Source organism: Brachionichthys hirsutus, chromosome 21 (assembly GCF_040956055.1).
Source record: "Brachionichthys hirsutus isolate HB-005 chromosome 21, CSIRO-AGI_Bhir_v1, whole genome shotgun sequence".
In the NCBI taxonomy this organism is placed as follows: Eukaryota; Metazoa; Chordata; class Actinopteri; order Lophiiformes; family Brachionichthyidae; genus Brachionichthys; species Brachionichthys hirsutus.
In genome coordinates this window covers 9,886,607-9,905,191 of record NC_090917.1, presented here as the reverse complement: position 1 = coordinate 9,905,191, position 18,585 = coordinate 9,886,607, and the positions used below count along the sequence as shown (strand labels likewise).

Sequence of the window (18,585 nt, the reverse complement as noted above, 5' to 3'; positions counted from 1 at the left end):
TCACCGGTCCTTAGCGACCTTCACCGGTCATTAGCGACCTTCACCGGTCATTAGCGACCTTCACCGGTCATTAGCGACCTTCACCGGTCCTTAGCGACCTTCACCGGTCATTAGCGACCTTCACCGGTCATTAGCGACCTTCACCGGTCATTAGCAACCTTCACCGGTCATTGGCGACCTTCACCGGTCCTTAGCGACCTTCACCGGTCATTAGCGACCTTCACCGGTCATTAGCGACCTTCACCGGTCATTGGCGACCTTCACCGGTCCTTAGCGACCTTCACCGGTCATTAGCGACCTTCACCGGTCCTTAGCGACCTTCACCGGTCATTAGCGACCTTCACCGGTCATTAGCGACCTTCACCGGTCATTGGCGACCTTCACCGGTCCTTAGCGACCTTCACCGGTCATTAGCGACCTTCACCGGTCATTGGCGACCTTCACCGGTCCTTAGCGACCTTCACCGGTCATTAGCGACCTTCACCGGTCATTAGCGACCTTCACCGGTCCTTAGCGACCTTCACCGGTCATTAGCGACCTTCACCGGTCCTTAGCGACCTTCACCGGTCATTGGCGACCTTCACCGGTCATTGGCGACCTTCACCGGTCCTTAGCGACCTTCACCGGTCCTTAGCGACCTTCACCGGTCATTGGCGACCTTCACCGGTCCTTAGCGACCTTCACCGGTCATTAGCGACCTTCACCGGTCATTAGCGACCTTCACCGGTCCTTAGCGACCTTCACCGGTCCTTAGCGACTTTCACCGGTCCTTAGCGACCTTCACCGGTCATTGGCGACCTTCACCGGTCCTTAGCGACCTTCACCGGTCATTAGCGACCTTCACCGGTCCTTAGCGACCTTCACCGGTCCTTAGCGACTTTCACCGGTCCTTAGCGACCTTCACCGGTCATTAGCGACCTTCACCGGTCATTGGCGACCTTCACCGGTCATTGGCGACCTTCACCGGTCATTGGCGACCTTCACCGGTCCTTAGCGACCTTCACCGGCCCTTAGCGACCTTCACCGGTCATTGGCGACCTTCACCGGTCCTTAGCGACCTTCACCGGTCATTAGCGACCTTCACCGGTCATTAGCGACCTTCACCGGTCATTAGCGACCTTCACCGGTCATTAGCGACCTTCACCGGTCATTAGCGACCTTCACCGGTCCTTAGCGACTTTCACCGGTCATTAGCGACCTTCACCGGTCCTTAGCGACCTTCACCGGTCCTTAGCGACCTTCACCGGTCCTTGGTGGGATGCAGCAAAAAGGGCAATACCGTCTTTTCACCATTTGGATCAACCACAAATTGGCGATTGTTGGTGTTTTTTAGGTGGAACATTGCCTCCATGTCCAGAACACCATGGTAGCCTGTGACCGCCGTACTACTATGGAAAAGGATGCCGTGCACTTTCTCTAAAAAAGCATTTCAATGATGCTACTTTGTGTAGTTCGACATTCTTACATGTTACAGCAGGTAGCCGTCGAAGAACACTGATTTACTCCCAGTGAAGACAAGCAGCCTGTAAGTGGGGGCTTTCCACAGGCCGCCACCACCAGCCCATCACATCATCTGTACATTAGTTCTCATGCTGCCATGATGGGCTGATGCTGAAACAATCCCTGCAGCACCTTGGACCACAGCAACCATCGTATCCGTGACGACAGTGGATGTCAGCAGGTGTTACAGCGCACCTCTGCTCAAGCCGTGGAGTTCTGCAGTGACTTTACTGAACGCTGCGGGTGGAGGTCCACGCAGGGGGCCGGGCCCCCCTCCCCCTTCTGTTGTGAAGCAGCGCCTGGATGGCAGCATGTACAGAGTATTTGTCTCACCTTGGACGACGGAGCGCTGACCTCAGAGCAGCTTCTCCGCCCACACAGGTGGAACGGTGTACAAATGGGGGTGACGTGGGTGGAGGAAGCCGGGCGGCCACGCCCAGTGCCTTCACCAGATACATGTAGCTGTCTGTGCCAAGTCTCATCTACAGAACCGTCCTTGTGTAGTATTTACATAGCAATGTGGTACTTTCATGAAATATTCACAGAACTGTGTTGATTTGAAAATGGATGTTAAATAAGTGTTTGTGTATTTTATAATATTTATGCACTATGAAAAGAAACATGTTTGAACTCTTGTATTGTGGTTCAGATGAAATCATAGTGTCGTCTACTTCATTTACTTTTTATTATTATTTTATCATGTTCTGATGTAAGTTATTATACAAACGATTAGGGTGCATAAAAAAAGAATAAATGCGGCACTTGTTTTCAATTCTTTCATTTTCCACTAGGTGGAGGCGTTATCTATATATGTATACATGTATATAGTATAAATGTATGTACATATACACAATGGAGTTGTCAGAATGTCTATTCTATTGCACTTTTTTGTGTAATTTACCCTCATAGAATTAGAATATACCAGCCAACAACATATAATCTCAGGAATTTATTCTAATTGGTCCTGGCCTGACTTTTGTTCACATCATTAAAGGGACCAGCAGCCAACCAGGCAGCAGAGTGTCTGACGGAAACAGCAATTACACTCGCGTTCAAGCCGAGTCCGGACTCTCAACGAGAGCTGGAACAACAGGCGATGAGGAGAAAGAAGAAAGGTGAGGAAGATCGGCAGAAAAGATGGCTTTATTTTTAATGCTTTCAAACTAGTGCAAATACATGCAGGCTTCAACGAGACGCTGGGTGGACACTGGACAGGTCAGCTAATAGGATAAAGCCTGAACGCTCCGTGTGTCCCAGCCAGAGGACTGTCTCCTGCATCGGTTTCTTCACTCGTCTCAAGGTGCGCTCAGGTGAACTGTAGTCTGAGGTGAGGAAGGAAGAGCCACACAAGTTTCCCTGCAACCATTAGTCCACATTCATTATTCAAGAATACAAAACCACTCGGCTAAACGTGAGCTCCTGTGAAGACTTTCGTTCAGCCGTCTGCTGCTGACCACATAACAGATTTCCCAGGAACAATACTTAGAGGAGGATACTCAATATGTGTGTTTTGATCGCCATTCAATTCTGAACAGGAAGAGAGAAAACGTTATGGGGATTCTGGAATGTGAAGCTGCGTCCTTGTTTTGGCATGATTTTACTGATATGGCCTTAAACTATCAGGATTACACATAAAGGGTGGTCCGGTGGCGTAGTGGTTAGTGCTGTCACCTCACATCCAAGAGGCATCTTCAGTTCTGAGAGACTGGTCGAGGGTCCAGATACTTGTACTCCTGCTTGATGGTCCAGATACTTGTACTACTGTTGGGGGTCCAGATACTTGTACTCCTTTTTGGGAGTCTAAATAATTTTACTCCTGCTGGAGGGTCCAGATACTTGTACTTCTGTTAGGGAGTCTAGATACTTATACTCATGTTGGAGCAGAAAACTAGTCTTCGGAGCCTCTTGGATGAGAGGTTAAGTGTCTTCAATCAACATTGAGCAAGTCCAGTTGGCTCTTTTTGCTCTTCTTGAGGTTAAGATTTCTCGTTAGTACTTAATCTAAAGCTGAAGTCACAAAGATCCCTTAAAGGTCTCATATTCTACCGTTTCTCCACAAGTTCATGCAGTTCCCAAAAACGTATATGAAAGATCTGTGCTAGTCTTTGGTCAAAATAGCAAACAGATGCTGCAGGACAGCGTCCCTCATTTCTGTCTCAAACAGATGCTGCAGGACAGCGTCCCTCATGTCTGTCTCAAACAGATGCTGCAGGACAGCGTCCCTCATTTCTGTCTCACACAGATGCTGCAGGACAGCGTCCCTCATTTCTGTCTCACACAGCTCTGCCAGAAAAGCCTCTGAAAACGAAAACGAAGTGCACGCAGTGAATGTGCACATTTAAGATAAATTTATTTTCTTTACTTGATTACAGAACTACACAAACTACACAGGATCGACTGGATGGTGTATTTCTCTGTTTTTTGGGTTGATAAGGACCCAAACCCTCCATATCGTGTAGAAACATGGGGACAGAGAGTTTGTCATAATATGGGACCTTTAAAGTTATCTCTCAGACCTGCAGTCCTTCATACTTCGGGTGGTGCAGACACCCATGAAAACGTTCAAGCCCCCTCTGACCGGTAACATTGTACTGCTGATTGGTAGAGATGATAGAGTGTCCATCAGAGGAGGGCGACTGACGCCGTTCTCTGAAGCCTTTGCCTGTTTCAGTCTGACCTCCACCCAAACCAGCGAATCACGAACAAGCAGCCAAAGGCTCACGGCCACCCAAAGTCCTGTCCCACCATGTGATAGAAACGTTGGTTATGTGGCTCATAGAACTCCCTCAGTCTCTGCATCACCTCTGGGTCAACGGAGGCGTGCGTCCTGCCTTTGGTCTTCCCCAGGCAGTGAGGCTTGCTGCTTCCCTCGGGCTTCTTCAGGCAGGGGAAGCCCTTCGTTTTGTTGAAGTAGAAGTGCTTGTCCGTGACGATCCTCTGGAGGCCCAGGAAGTCCTGGACTTTGCCTAGCTCACCAGCCGGATCAGAGATGAGTCTCTCGCCGCTGACCAGATGGATCTGAGTTTTGGGGAACCAGGCCAGCCAGCGCTCCAGGTGCTGGGCGTAGAGGCCAATCCAAAGAGGGCTCCACAGAGAGTCGATCTGACCTGAACACGAGACAGAAACACACAAAAGTCATCACTGCTGCTGTCAACAACATCTCATCTCATCCGTGCGCCAATATTAGTGTTCCAGGAATACAACTTGAGGCCTTTCTGCTACTGGCAGAAGGAGAAGTAACGTCATCTATCAGCAGTGAGTGGGCATCATCCTATTTTTAATTAGCTATATAATAGCATCGCAATGCTATATGATTGTATGCATTCACCACACAGGCTGGCTTTGGTGCTTTCTAAGACATGAGATAATGATCAGTTTGAGTCACGACTATAAGACGTTTGTATTTAGTTGAGCCGGGTACCGAACCCAAAAGGATCAGGCCCAGAGGATTCTGAGGAAGGTAATGGTGGGTTGGATTTTGATGACAGGGTTAAGGTTGGTCCAGACACTACATCTTAAAGGCCTGCATTGCCTGCGCCTTCTCCCTCATTAAAGGTCCTGTAACAAATCAATCAATATGCAAATGTCCTTAGTTTAACCGCTGGACAGACACAACATTCGTCCCCGTAAAGTCCTGTTCTCTCTGGGTTCTCCGGTTTCCTCCCACCACCAAAAAACATGCAAGGTCCAGGTCGTTATTGAAAAATAAAATTAATTCTCAATTGACTTACCTGGTTAAATAAAGGTTCAATTTAAAAACATAACAAAACACATCCTTCGACACCAACGAGAGGGGCTTTGATCTCTAAAGGTCGTTACGCCAGATCAAAGCCCCTCCTGATGTATGAGAAGTGTACTACGCTTGTGCTCAGTAAAGAAGGGCAAGCTCAGACTGCCGGATCGGTACCTGTGGTGCGGTTCTTGAAGACGAGGCTCTCAAAGGGGGGGGTGTCAGGGCTCTTGGAGATGATCTGCGTGTAGTCAGATATGGCTCTGGTCACGGGGTCCCGGATGACTACAATTAGCTTCACGTCTCGCGACATGGCGTGGACTCGGGCTGGTGTTTCCACGGTAACAAAATATCGTGGTGTCTTCTCCAGAACGATTTGACCGTCCAGGGCTTTGGGCATCATACTCCTGGAAGGAAAAGGGAAAAGCACATGCCTGTAATATAGAAACTTTAGGAGCAGAATGAAAGAGCAAAACGCTGTGTGATGATGCGCATCTCATTCTCATCAAGAAAGGGAATATGTTGCACTTTACGTCTGTCTTGCATTTGATAAATAAAAGTATTTAAAAAAAAAAGAAAAGGAATATGTATATTTAAAAAATGATTTGAAGTAGGTGGAAGCAACACCTGGCAGCACGTTGCTAAGAAGGCTGTTGGCTCAAGCTCACAGTCCATAACCCTAACCCCCTAACCCTAACCCCCCACCCTATCCCATATCCCTAACCCTAACCCAGTCCCCAGACCTATGAGCTGAAATGCTGCAGGGGTACCAAGAGATCAATGTCTATTTGGGGCTTGATGCTTCAGGAGACTTGAATGATATAGTTGGAGATGACCTGACCAGCTGGCTGTTCTCTACGATCCCTTCTATTTCAAACACACACACACGTCCTCTTTGGAAAACACCCCATCAGTCTTTTTGACAGACAGCATGGGCCTGCAGGACATCTATATGCTGCAGGGACACAGGGACGTCTCTGGCTCTGCTCACCTCGACTTCCACAACAGAAGCTCAGCAGATGGGACTCATTTAGCGATAAATGGCTCCAGGGGGCCACGGGCCCAGCTGGGGGACTTAGGGGCATCTGCTAACACACCTGACTGCCTGACCAAACACTCAACCTCCACCTGGGACCTGAATCAGCATGTCAGCGGCGCCTTCATCTCTGAATGCATGCGGTGCAGTGACACTCGGGATTCAAATCACGCTTCCAATCCGTTTCAGACTTTCTCAATCACCGTAACATTTTAGCTTTGTAACAATACAGGTGTGTATGTTTAGCTGGGGCTCTATAACACGAGCTAGCTGAGGCAAACGCTAATCTAGAACCTTTTGGTGACCATGTGGACGGTGTAGATCCAGTTAGGAGGTGAATGAGCTGCTTGGGGGAGGTCTGTGCTCTCTGAGTGCTTTTCTGGTTAAATGATTATCGTCTTAAAGGATAGTCTTCTCTTGTGATAACACATTTATGTACACTGAGGTGACTTTGTTTATCACATTGTCTCCTATTTTACTGATACATCAGAAAACCACGGCAGTCGGTTTAATTGATAAAAGAAGGACGAGCACCAGAGGGGTCCCATGACGGAGACGGAGAGGACAGGATGCTCTGACTGTCCTCTGGTAGCTCTCAGGTTTCTGCAACACGACCTCCTGTCAATACCTCCACCCTCACAACCAGCCCCACCCTCAGGAAACTGACGCCCGCACATATAAAATCATTATCCAGTCATTAGAAAAAAGACACGCCAAAAAGACCATATACTGTATATATATATATATCAATGATCCCTTATCACACACTGATACACACAAACAACATGAGAACATGAAAAGTGTGTGTGGGTGTGTTTTAAATGAAGGGGCGTGTCATGATGACAAACACACCTCCATTAACAGGCTGTCAGTGAATGGTCTGAGAGCCTTCTGCAGCGTTATAACGAGCTAATTACTGCCACCATCAAAAGGAGACATCCATGCTAATATGTTCTGCTGCCCCCCCCCCCCCCCCCCACGCACACACACACACACACACACAAACTAAAGACGGCACCGGCAGCTTTATCCTCTGATGATGAGGATGAATATATTTATTAGATAGAATGTTAGAGAACAAGTACAGTCAAACAGTAGCATGTATTACAGTACAAGTACAGTCAAACAGTAGCATGTATTACAGTACAAATACAGTCAAACAGTAGCATGTATTACAGTACAAGTACAGTCACACAGTAGCATGTATTACAGTACAAGTACAGTCACATAGTAGCATGTATTACAGTACAAGTACAGTCAAACAGTAGCATGTATTACAGTACAAGTACAGTCAAACAGTAGCATGTATTACAGTACAAGTACAGTCAAACAGTAGCATGTATTACAGTACAAATACAGTCAAACAGTAGCATGTATTACAGTACAAGTACAGTCAAACAGTAGCATGTATTTCAGTACAAGTACAGTCACACAGTAGCATGTATTACAGTACAAGTACAGTCACATAGTAGCATGTATTACAGTACAAGTACAGTCACACAGTAGCATGTATTACAGTACAAATACAGTCAAACAGTAGCATGTATTACAGTACAAGTACAGTCAAACAGTAGCATGTATTTCAGTACAAGTACAGTCACACAGTAGCATGTATTACAGTACAAGTACAGTCACATAGTAGCATGTATTACAGTACAAGTACAGTCACACAGTAGCATGTATTACAGTACAAGTACAGTCAAACATCCTGTCTAAGAGGAGCATTTCTAAAAAGCCCTTGCGGTCTTGTTTCCATTGAAAGTCCTTCGTACATAAATCATCGACATTTAACAATACAAATAAAATAAAAATAAATTACTCAATTGATGGAAAATAACAATAAATTAAAAAGACACATAATATTTACAACGCAGGTGGACAAAAAAGGGGGTGGGGGTGGGGGGGGGGGGTTGATCCGGAGAGAGTCGTGATGGCTATCTCCGTTTCTGCCCCCCTAAAGGTGTATTTTTAGGGCCTTTTTGAAGGAGGCCAAAGAGGTGCATGTTTTGAGGGCAGTAGTTAAACAGTTCCACCCTTAGGGGGCAGTATTGTAAAAATATGATTTACCCATGTTCGTCCTATAGGAGGGGGTAATCAGGTTGTTGTTTGAGCTCCCTCTAGTGTTGTGGCTGTGGGTGTCACTAAATCTGTTTTGAGCTGTTTAACCCTGTCTTCTACCCTGAGCCATTTTAGGCTAGCAAAATGTCCAGGAAGAAGGTGGGTCATGGGCCCCAGATTGAGGAGTAGCCGAATCAGTTTGTTTTGGGAGGTTTGGAGCCTGGTTTTCAGGGACACTTTGATGTTTGAATACCAGGAGGTGCTAGCATAGTCAAAGAGGGGCTGAACGAGGCTCCAGCAAGCGTCCGGAGACAAAAGCAGACATTCTGCCCAAAAATCTTGTTCTCTGATTGACTTTTTTGATCACCTTAGTTGCCATACTATCGCCAGACAGGTATTTGTCAAGAACACAGCCCAAATAGGTAATCTCTACTTTGCTCGAGATTACTGTATTATCGACTGTGACCTTGAAATCATCAACATTTATCTCACGTAGAGAGTAGGTGCGTTTACATGGACACATTTAACCCGGTTAAAATCCTGATCTGAATAAAAATGCTTCATGGACACACCTTAACCGGAATAGTCTAACCCAATCCAGCCTGATCCGGTCACAATTCTATCCCGATCGAGAGGGCTGGTTTATACCGATTTGTGACCCGGGCACGGCGCATGAAAACACTTATTCCGATGTATCGGTACCAGTCGTCCTTACTGCGCATGTCTGTGACGTCAGCTACACGCGCTACTGCTATTGCCGGAAGCTAGTTGAAGCAGAGCGAGCGAAAAGCACGGCGGGCCGAAGACAGAACTGGTCAATATCAATTTTACTCTGAACTCTATTCAGAATCTATTCTTTTTATACCCAAAAAGAATCGATTCTGTTTTACCAAGATGTAGTGACAGTTTGTTATCCGTAAGCCAAGTACGGATTCTGGTGACCTCAGAGCTGAGAGCCTCCTCAACCTGCACTTTGTCCTCTCCCGAAATCAGGAGTGCTGAGTCATCAGCAAACAGGAACAATTTGCAGTTACAGGCAGCATTCATGTCGTTAATGTATAGGAGGAACAGTAACGGCCCTAGAATGCTGCCTTGAGGAACCCCACAGCTCACCGGGAGGGACGAGGACAAGGTTCCGTTTATGTCAACCATTTGTTCTCGTCCCTCTAGGTATGATTTCATCCAGTTTACTGATGTGCTATCAGAACCAATCGCCCCTAGTTTATTCAATAGGATTGAATGGTTAACGGTGTCAAAGGCCTTCTGGAGGTCCAGCATGACCATGCCGCAGTATTTGCCCGAGTCTACTTCACGCTTAATGTAGTCGGTCAGATATATGAGGCATGTGTCAGTGGAGTGGGATGTTCTGAAGCCTGATTGGAATTCAAAGAGCAGGCTATGCTCGGCGAGGTAGCGGTTGATTTGCTCCTGGATTATTCTCTCCATGACCTTTGAGATGGAACAAAGGATGGAAACAGGGTCGTAGTTGCCAGGTTCTAATTTGTTTCCTTTTTTATACAGAGGGATAACCCGCGCCGTCTTGAATTCCTGTGGGACGTGGCACTGATTGATGGATAAATTTATCAGATGCGTTGGCATTCAATATTTCCCCCTTCATCCAAAGTTCTGTACGGGCTCTGACCCGAACAGCTGTTATGGGTGTTATCACGTTGTGATCACTTAGACTGCACTCGATGGCACCACTGTTTTTGATTCTAGATTTGTCCGATGTCAGGATTAGGTCTATGATGGTTCTAGAAGTGGTGCTTACCCTTGTAAATTGCTGAATCAGCTGGGTAAAGTTATGCAGATTACAGAAGCTGCTGAAGGATTTGAAAGTCGGGGTGACTTTCCGATGGACATTGGTGTTACAATCTCCTATCAGAATGACCTCCGAGCTTCCCAAGCCGATCACATGCTTCTCCAATAAATCATAGAATGAATTTTGGTCTGGGGGTCTGTATACTGCGCCAATGACCAGAGGTTTAGCTCTGGGATAAATGATCTTTACCCAGACAGACTCTGTGTCTGTTCCTAGTTCTGGTAGAACGGTGAAGTTGAGGTCTGATCTAACGTAGATGCAGACCCCGCCCCCATGACGGTCCCTGTCCTTCCTGATAACAGTGTATCCCTTAATCTCAATCTCAGTGTCTTTACAAGAAGCATCCAGTTTGGTTTCAGAAAAGGAGAGAATTCCCACCTTACCGTTGCCAAACATCGATGTTAACTCGGACATCTTGGATTTGCATGTCAAGCTGTTCACGTTGAGATGAATAATGTGAAGACCTCTCCCCGAAATCTTCCGTGGAGTAGAAGCCTTTGTTATTCACTGTCTCTGGGGGGACGCTGGGGGGACGCTGGGGGGAGGAGGGGGTATTGTCCACAGTATTTTACAACATGACGACTCAGTTTGAACTTTATCTGTTAAAGTTCTAACATCTTTTGTCTGTTTGGTGCAGCCAGTTAATACTTTTCATGACTTCTGGCTATCCTAGGTGATCAATCAATCAATCAATCAATCAATCAATCAGTCAGTCAGTCATTGAATAAATAAGACTTGAGCATTGCCTTTATGTTATGTTGTGCTAAGAAAGAGACAAGTGTTTGTGTTCTATCCATGCTGTGGATCTACACTGGGGAAGCTGATGGTTAGGGCACTCTGTAACCATGGTAACCATAAACTCTCTCCAGTGACTCTGAAAACACCCTGTTGTGAAATCCAACATTGTTATTGTATGTGCAGCACGGTAATCCAGCGAGAACACGTACATAACCTCGTTACACGACTTCTTTAGTCTGTTTTAAACACATCGGCGAGCCTTCCTTCAGTCTCTCCTTGAGGGATTGAGGCTAAAAACGCTGCATTCAGGGGAATCGGGGATTGGAAAACCTTCGCCAGAGGAAGAATTTGAATTCAGCCCCAACTGCAAGAGTGTGCCTTGTGTATTTCATACAGGGAGGTGGCAAAGCTTCGATATACAGAACTGTGGATCGAGGCGGGGGATTGGGGAATGGAGGGTGTTAATGTCTCGGGCATAGAACCCAGTGCTGGAGGTGACACCATGTGGTACAGAGGAAATCCTTGCTGGAAGATGGGTTCAAAGAAGTAGCCATTTTAAAGGCCTGTTTTACCAACATTCTGATGGTAAAACCGCTGGTTTACCGCTGAGTGTGAGATCAAACATCCAACACCAGGAACACAGGGATTACCCGGCATCTTCTAAACCCTGTCTGCCTTGGAGGAACCTCCCTTTTGTGTCCCAATCCTTCGGCTAGCTTCCCCGGTGAATCCCCTCGGGCCAGCCGGGACCGTTGGCTATTGATCCTACAGGGCTTAGTGTAACCGTGCCCAGCTGGGAGTGGGTAGCATCTTTGAACACTAGGGAGTGTGTGTTAAAACGTGTGCACTGCGATGGGTTGCGTGGTGCACGAAGTGTGATGATGATGATGAATATATTTATTAGATAGAATGTTAGAGTACAATTACAGTCACACAGTAGCATGTATTACAGTACAAGTACAGTCACACAGTAGCATGTATTACAGTACAAGTACAGTCAAACAGTAGCACGTATTACAGTACAAGTACAGTCACAAAGTAGCATGTATTACAGTACAAGTACAGTCAAACATCCTGTCTAAAAGGAGCATTTCTAAAAAGCCCTTGCGGTCTTGTTTCCGTTGAAAGTCCTTCGTACATAAATCATCCACAATTAACAATACAATTTTCGCAATACAAATAAAAATAAAACCAATATTAAATTACTCAATTGATGCAGAATAACATTAGAAAGCTAAAAATAATTTTACACCGCCGATGCAAACTAACAATTAATCTAAAATAAATTACACCACAGATGCAGACTAACAATGAATGACAATAAATTACATAAATTACAATAAATTACCAAGACACTTAGTATGTGCAACGTAGGTGGACAAAAAAGGGGGGGGGGGTTGATCCGGAGAGAGTCGTGATGACTATCTCCGTTTCTGTCCCCCTGAAAGGTGTATTTTTAGGGCCGTTTTGAAGGAGGCCAAAGAGGTGCATGTTTTGAGGGCAGGAGTCAAACAGTTCCACCCTTGGGGGGCAGTATTGTAAAAAGATGATTTACCCATGTTAGTCCTATAGGAGGGGGTAATCAGGTTGTTGTTTGAGCTCCCTCTAGTGTTGTGGCTCTGGGTGTCACTAAATGTTGGTGTGAATGTAAGGAATAGGCTGCCAATGGTAACGAAGCGCTGGGTCTCAGGTGGGACCCAAAGTGGCAGGTGGGTAGTGGGGGATCTCTGGAGCCCCTCAGAGGATAGCTGTGTGTGTGTGTGTGTGTGTGTGAAAAGGATCGGGGATTAGAGGGAGAGCTGATCAGAGATTTGATCTGGTCTGTTTGTTTTCATATTTGACCAGTTAAAAGACAGACTATTGGCTGACTGTTGAACATGCCGGCTGCTTTCTGACTCATTTCTGAATGTCTGTGTTAGTCGCTCTGTGTTAGTCGCTCTGTGTTAGTCGCTCTGTGTTAGTCGCTCTGTGTTAGTCGCTCTGTGTTAGTCGCTCTGTGATAGTTGCTCTGCATTACTCGCTCTGTGTTAGTCGCTCTGTGTTAGTCGCTCTGTGTTAGTCGCTCTGTGTTAGTCGCTCTGTGTTAGGTCGCTCTGTGTTAGTCGCTCTGTGTTAGTCGCTCTGTGTTAGTCGCTCTGCGTTAGTCGCTCTGTGTTAGTCGCTCTGTGCTAGTCGCTCTGTGTTAGTCGCTCTGTGTTAGTCGCTCTGTGATAGTTGCTCTGCATTACTCGCTCTGTGTTAGTCGCTCTGTGTTAGTCGCTCTGTGTTAGTCGCTCTGTGTTAGTCGCTCTGTGTTAGGTCGCTCTGTGTTAGTCGCTCTGTGTTAGTCGCTCTGTGTTAGTCGCACTGTGTTAGTCGCACTGTGTTACTCGCTCTGTGTTACTCGCTCTGTGTTAGTCGCTCTGTGTTACTCGCTCTGTGTTAGTCGCACTGTGTTACTCGCTCTGTGTTACTCGCTCTGCGTTACTCGCTCTGCGTTACTCGCTCTGCGTTACTCGCTCTGCGTTACTCGCTCTGCGTTACTCGCTCTGCGTTAGTTGCTCTGCGTTAGTCGCTCTGCGTTAGTCGCTCTGCGTTACTCGCTCTGCGTTAGTCGCTCTGCGTTAGTCGCTCTATGTTAGTCGCTCTGTGTTAGTCGCTCTGTGTTACTCGCTCTGCGTTAGTCGCTCTGCGTTAGTCGCTCTGCGTTACTCGCTCTGCGTTAGTCGCTCTGCGTTAGTCGCTCTGTGTTAGTCGCACTGTGTTACTCGCTCTGTGTTAGTCGATCTGTGTTAGTCGCTCTGTGTTAGTCGCACTGTGTTACTCGCTCTGTGTTACTCGCTCTGTGTTACTCGCTCTGTGTTAGTCGCTCTGCGTTAGTCGCTCTGCGTTACTCGCTCTGCGTTAGTCGCTCTGCGTTAGTCGCTCTGTGTTAGTCGCTCTGTGTTAGTCGCTCTGTGTTAGTCGCTCTGTGTTAGTCACTCTGTGTTACTCGCTCTGTGTTAGTCGCTCTGTGTTAGTCGCTCTGTGTTACTCGCTCTGTGTTAGTCGCTCTGTGTTAGTCGCTCTGTGTCAGTCGCTCTGTGTTAGTCGCTCTGTGTTAGTCGCTCTGTGTTACTCGCTCTGTGATAGTCGCTCTGTGTTACTCGCTCTGTGTTAGTTGCTGTGTGTTAGTCGGTCTGTGTTAGTCGGTCTGTGTTAGTCGCTGTGTTAGTTGCTGTGTTAGTCGCTGTGTGTTAGTCGGTCTGTGTTAGTCACTCTGTGTTACTCGCTCTGTGTTAGTCGCTCTGTGTTAGTCGCTCTGTGTTAGACACTCTGTGTTAGTCGCTCTGTGTTAGTCGCTCTGTGTTAGTCGCTCTGTGTTAGTCGCTCTGTGTTAGTCGCTCTGTGTTAGGTGGTCTGTGTTAGTCTCTGTGTGATAGTCGCTCTGTGTTAGCTGGTCTGTGTTAGTTGGTCTGTGTTAGTTGCTTAGTGATAGTAGCTTTGTTAGTCGCTGTGTGTTAGTCAGTCTGTGTTAGTCGGTCTGTGTTAGTCGGTCTGTGTTAGTCGCTGAGTCGCTGTGTTAGTCACTGTGTGATAGTCGCTCTGTTAGCTGGTCTGTGTTAGTCGCTGTTTGATAGTAGCTTTGTTAGTCACTGTGTTAGTCACTGTGTTAGTCACTGTGTTAGTCGCTGTGTGTTAGTCACTGTGTGTTAGTCGCTGTGTTAGTCGCTGTGTGTTAGTCGCTGTGTTAGTCGCTGTGTGTTAGTCGGTCTGTGTTCGTCGCTGTGTGATAGTTGCTCTGTGTTAGCTGATCTGTGTTAGTCGGTCTGTGTTAGTCGCTGTGTGTTAGTCGCTCTGTGTCCATGCATTTGTTGGTTTCTGGGTGTGTTATTTAGTGATTATGTAGAGTCCATTCAGGGGTCGGTCCATTGTAGCTCTGCCCTGTCCACTTCCAGAAGACATCCATCATAGAGGGGCCCCCATGTCCCCCTGCCTCCCCTTCCCAATCCCAGGAGAGGCCCTTAATGAGGGCAGCATCACCCCACCCGTCTGGGCCTTATGGTGATCACCTCCAGCCCGGTGCTGGGACAAGATAGACCACACCTGAACCCCAGTTGCCCACACAGCACCAGACCCAGCGGGACAATCTATTCTCACAGATTCACTACTTCACACATCAGCATAATGAGGCTCAGGGCAAAAAACCCATAATAATAATAATAGAAAATATTAACATTTTGATTTGCCTCTGCAGATGAAAGACAACGTGACTTGTCTGTGGTGCTAGTTTCCACAAACTGATTCTGAATCCTGCTGAACATCAAATATTCTGGCAGCCATTCTTATTATACAGTACTCCATTGCACAAACACGCAAAGACAAGTAGCACCGTTTGCTATCGTAGCAGGATAAGGCCACCAGTCTATGGGGATGAAATTAAAAGGATCCCTCAAAGAAATCTCGCTATGAATTGCAAATGACCTGCGATATTTCAGCAACCCCAGTCCCCATTTTGTCCGCAGAGGGCACAGAAAATAGTTGTTATTTGCTAACGCCCATAAACACCCAGATATGGGCCTAATAAACCCTCGAACCCGCTAAATTACCAATTACCACATCGTCATTTTGAGATGGGGCACTTTACTTAAATAACCATCAATAGAGGAAGGTGTTGGAGCAGATGTTCTGATTTATTGGAATTGGAGTTGCAAAAAAAAAAAACATTCACAAGTCTTCTTGCAAATTAACAGGAGCAGAAAAAATGAGAAATCCAACCTCAGGTTAAAGCTGTTCAATAACTCAGAGTCAATAACATATCAATAAATCCCTGTGGCGCTCAGGAAGAAAAAAAGGCACGCTCTCCAGAACACACACACACACACACACACACAAAGGCTCTGATGAGTCTCTCTCGGGTTGAAGCAAAGGTCAGCCGAGATGTGTGAAGTTGTGGCAACACTAACTTGACCTTTTAACCTCCAGCTCAATCACGCCTTGTCTCTTCATCCTCTATTCTGTCTCCACTTCTTCAAGAGTCAAGATTCAAGATTCTTTATTATTCTTATAATTATTAACATAATAAAATCGTGTGAAGGCCACGGCTTCAGGCACTCAAGGGAGCATAACGAAAAAAAAAATCTCTCTTAAAGCAACGATATACACACACACACATATTCTTCCACGTCCCTCTATTCTGTCTCCCCTTCTTCCACGTCCCTCTAATTTGTCTCCCCTTCGTCCACCGTCCACATGTCTTGTCATATTTCATGCCAACTGAGACGGGAGTCCAGCAGAGCAGCGTAACCTGACCGCGGCGCTGGTAGACGCTGCCGGTGCAGGATAAAGCTTCCTGTTAATTGTAACAGAAGCCGAGCTCACCAACGCTAACCGCTCTAATGCTGGAGTCAACTCAAGGTCAGAGCGGAAAGATAGAGCTATCGATCCAAACATTTCAGCGAGGGGAAAACTTCCAGTCCATCTCGGGGCTGCTTGCTGTGCTGCTCCTGATCCCATCTCCGCTCCAAACACCATTAGTGGGCCCTTGTCGGGGGCTCTGATCTCAAGCGCGCCGGTGGAGCTACATGTTATTTTCCTCTAAGCGATTCGAGGAGCGACTCTGGGGATACATTAGTTACATTTCCTACTGCAACTGTGGAAATCCAGGACTATAGTGCTAAATGGAAGCCTGTTGGTCTGGAAGAGGAAAATCATGAAGGGAAACAGTAAAGCCACCCTGAACATCCACCCTGAACATCCACCCTGAACATCCACCCTGAACATCCACCATGAACATCCACCCTGAACATCCACCCTGAACATCCACCCTGAACATCCACCCTGAACATCCACCCTGAACATCCACCCATCCACCCTGAACATCCACCCTGAACATCCACCCATCCACCCTGAACATCCACCCTGAACATCCACCCTGAACATCCACCCTGAACATCCACCCTGAACATCCACCATGAACATCCACCATGAACATCCACCATGAACATCCACCCTGAACATCCACCATGAACATCCACCATGAACATCCACCCTGAACATCCACCATGAACATCCACCCTGAACATCCACCCTGAACATCCACCCATCCACCATGAACATCCACCCTGAACATCCACCCTGAACATCCACCCATCCACCCTGAACATCCACCCTGAACATCCACCCTGAACATCCACCCTGAACATCCACCATGAACATCCACCATGAACATCCACCCTGAACATCCACCATGAACATCCACCCTGAACATCCACCATGAACATCCACCCTGAACATCCACCATGAACATCCACCATGAACATCCACCCTGAACATCCACCATGAACATCCACCCTGAACATCCACCCTGAACATCCACCATGAACATCCACCATGAACATCCACCCTGAACATCCACCATGAACATCCACCCTGAACATCCACCCTGAACATCCACCATGAACATCCACCCTGAACATCCACCCTGAACATCCACCATGAACATCCACCCTGAACATCCACCCTGAACATCCACCATGAACATCCACCCTGAACATCCACCCTGAACATCCACCCTGAACATCCACCATGAACATCCACCCTGAACATCCACCATGAACATCCACCCTGAACATCCACCCTGAACATCCACCATGAACATCCACCCTGAACATCCACCCTGAACATCCACCCTGAACATCCACCATGAACATCCACCCAGAACATCCACCCTGAACATCCACCATGAACATCCACCCTGAACATCCACCCATCCACCATGAACATCCACCATGGACATCCACCCTGAACATCCACCCTGAACATCCACCATGAACATCCACCATGAACATCCACCCTGAAAATCCACCATGAACATCCACCCTGAACATCCACCCATCCACCCTGAACATCCACCCAACCACCATGAACATCAACCCTGAACATCCACCCAACCACCATGAACATCCACCCTGAACATCCACCCATCCAACCTGAACATCCACCATGAACATCCACCCATCCACCCTGAACATCCACCATGAACATCCACCATGAACATCCACCCTGAACATCCACCCTGAACATCCACCATGAACATCCACCCTGCACATCCACCATCAACATCCACCATGAACATCCACCCATCCACCCTGAACATCCACCCAACCACCATGAACATCCACCCTGAACATCCACCCTGAACATCCACCCTGAACATCCACCATGAACATCCACCCTGCACATCCACCATCAACATCCACCATGAACATCCACCCATCCACCCTGAACATCCACCCAACCACCCTGAACATCCACCATGAACATCCACCCTGAACATCCACCCTGAACATCCACCATGAACATCCACCCTGAACATCCACCATGAACATCCACCCTGAACATCCACCCTGAACATCCACCATGAACATCCACCCTGAACATCCACCCTGAACATCCACCATGAACATCCACCCTGAACATCCACCATGAACATCCACCCTGAACATCCACCCTGAACATCCACCATGAACATCCACCCTGAACATCCACCCATCCACCATGAACATCCACCATGGACATCCACCCTGAACATCCACCCTGAACATCCACCATGAACATCCACCATGAACATCCACCCTGAAAATCCACCATGAACATCCACCCTGAACATCCACCCATCCACCCTGAACATCCACCCAACCACCATGAACATCAACCCTGAACATCCACCCAACCACCATG

At 47.2% G+C, this 18,585-nt stretch overlaps 1 protein-coding gene across 1 annotated transcript in view; it reads right to left on the bottom strand.

The window, feature by feature from the left end:
* Positions 1–4,218: 4,218 nt before the first annotated feature.
* The window catches only part of hs3st3l (heparan sulfate (glucosamine) 3-O-sulfotransferase 3-like), a 17,030-nt gene continuing 2,663 nt past the window's right edge, over positions 4,219–18,585 (bottom strand). Inside the window, exons 2-3 of the mRNA XM_068754934.1 lie at positions 5,408–5,637; positions 4,219–4,607 (exon numbers count right to left, since the gene is read on the bottom strand). Coding sequence (XP_068611035.1) covers positions 4,219–4,607; positions 5,408–5,637 — 619 coding nt within the window. The remainder of the gene's footprint in view (positions 4,608–5,407; positions 5,638–18,585) is intronic.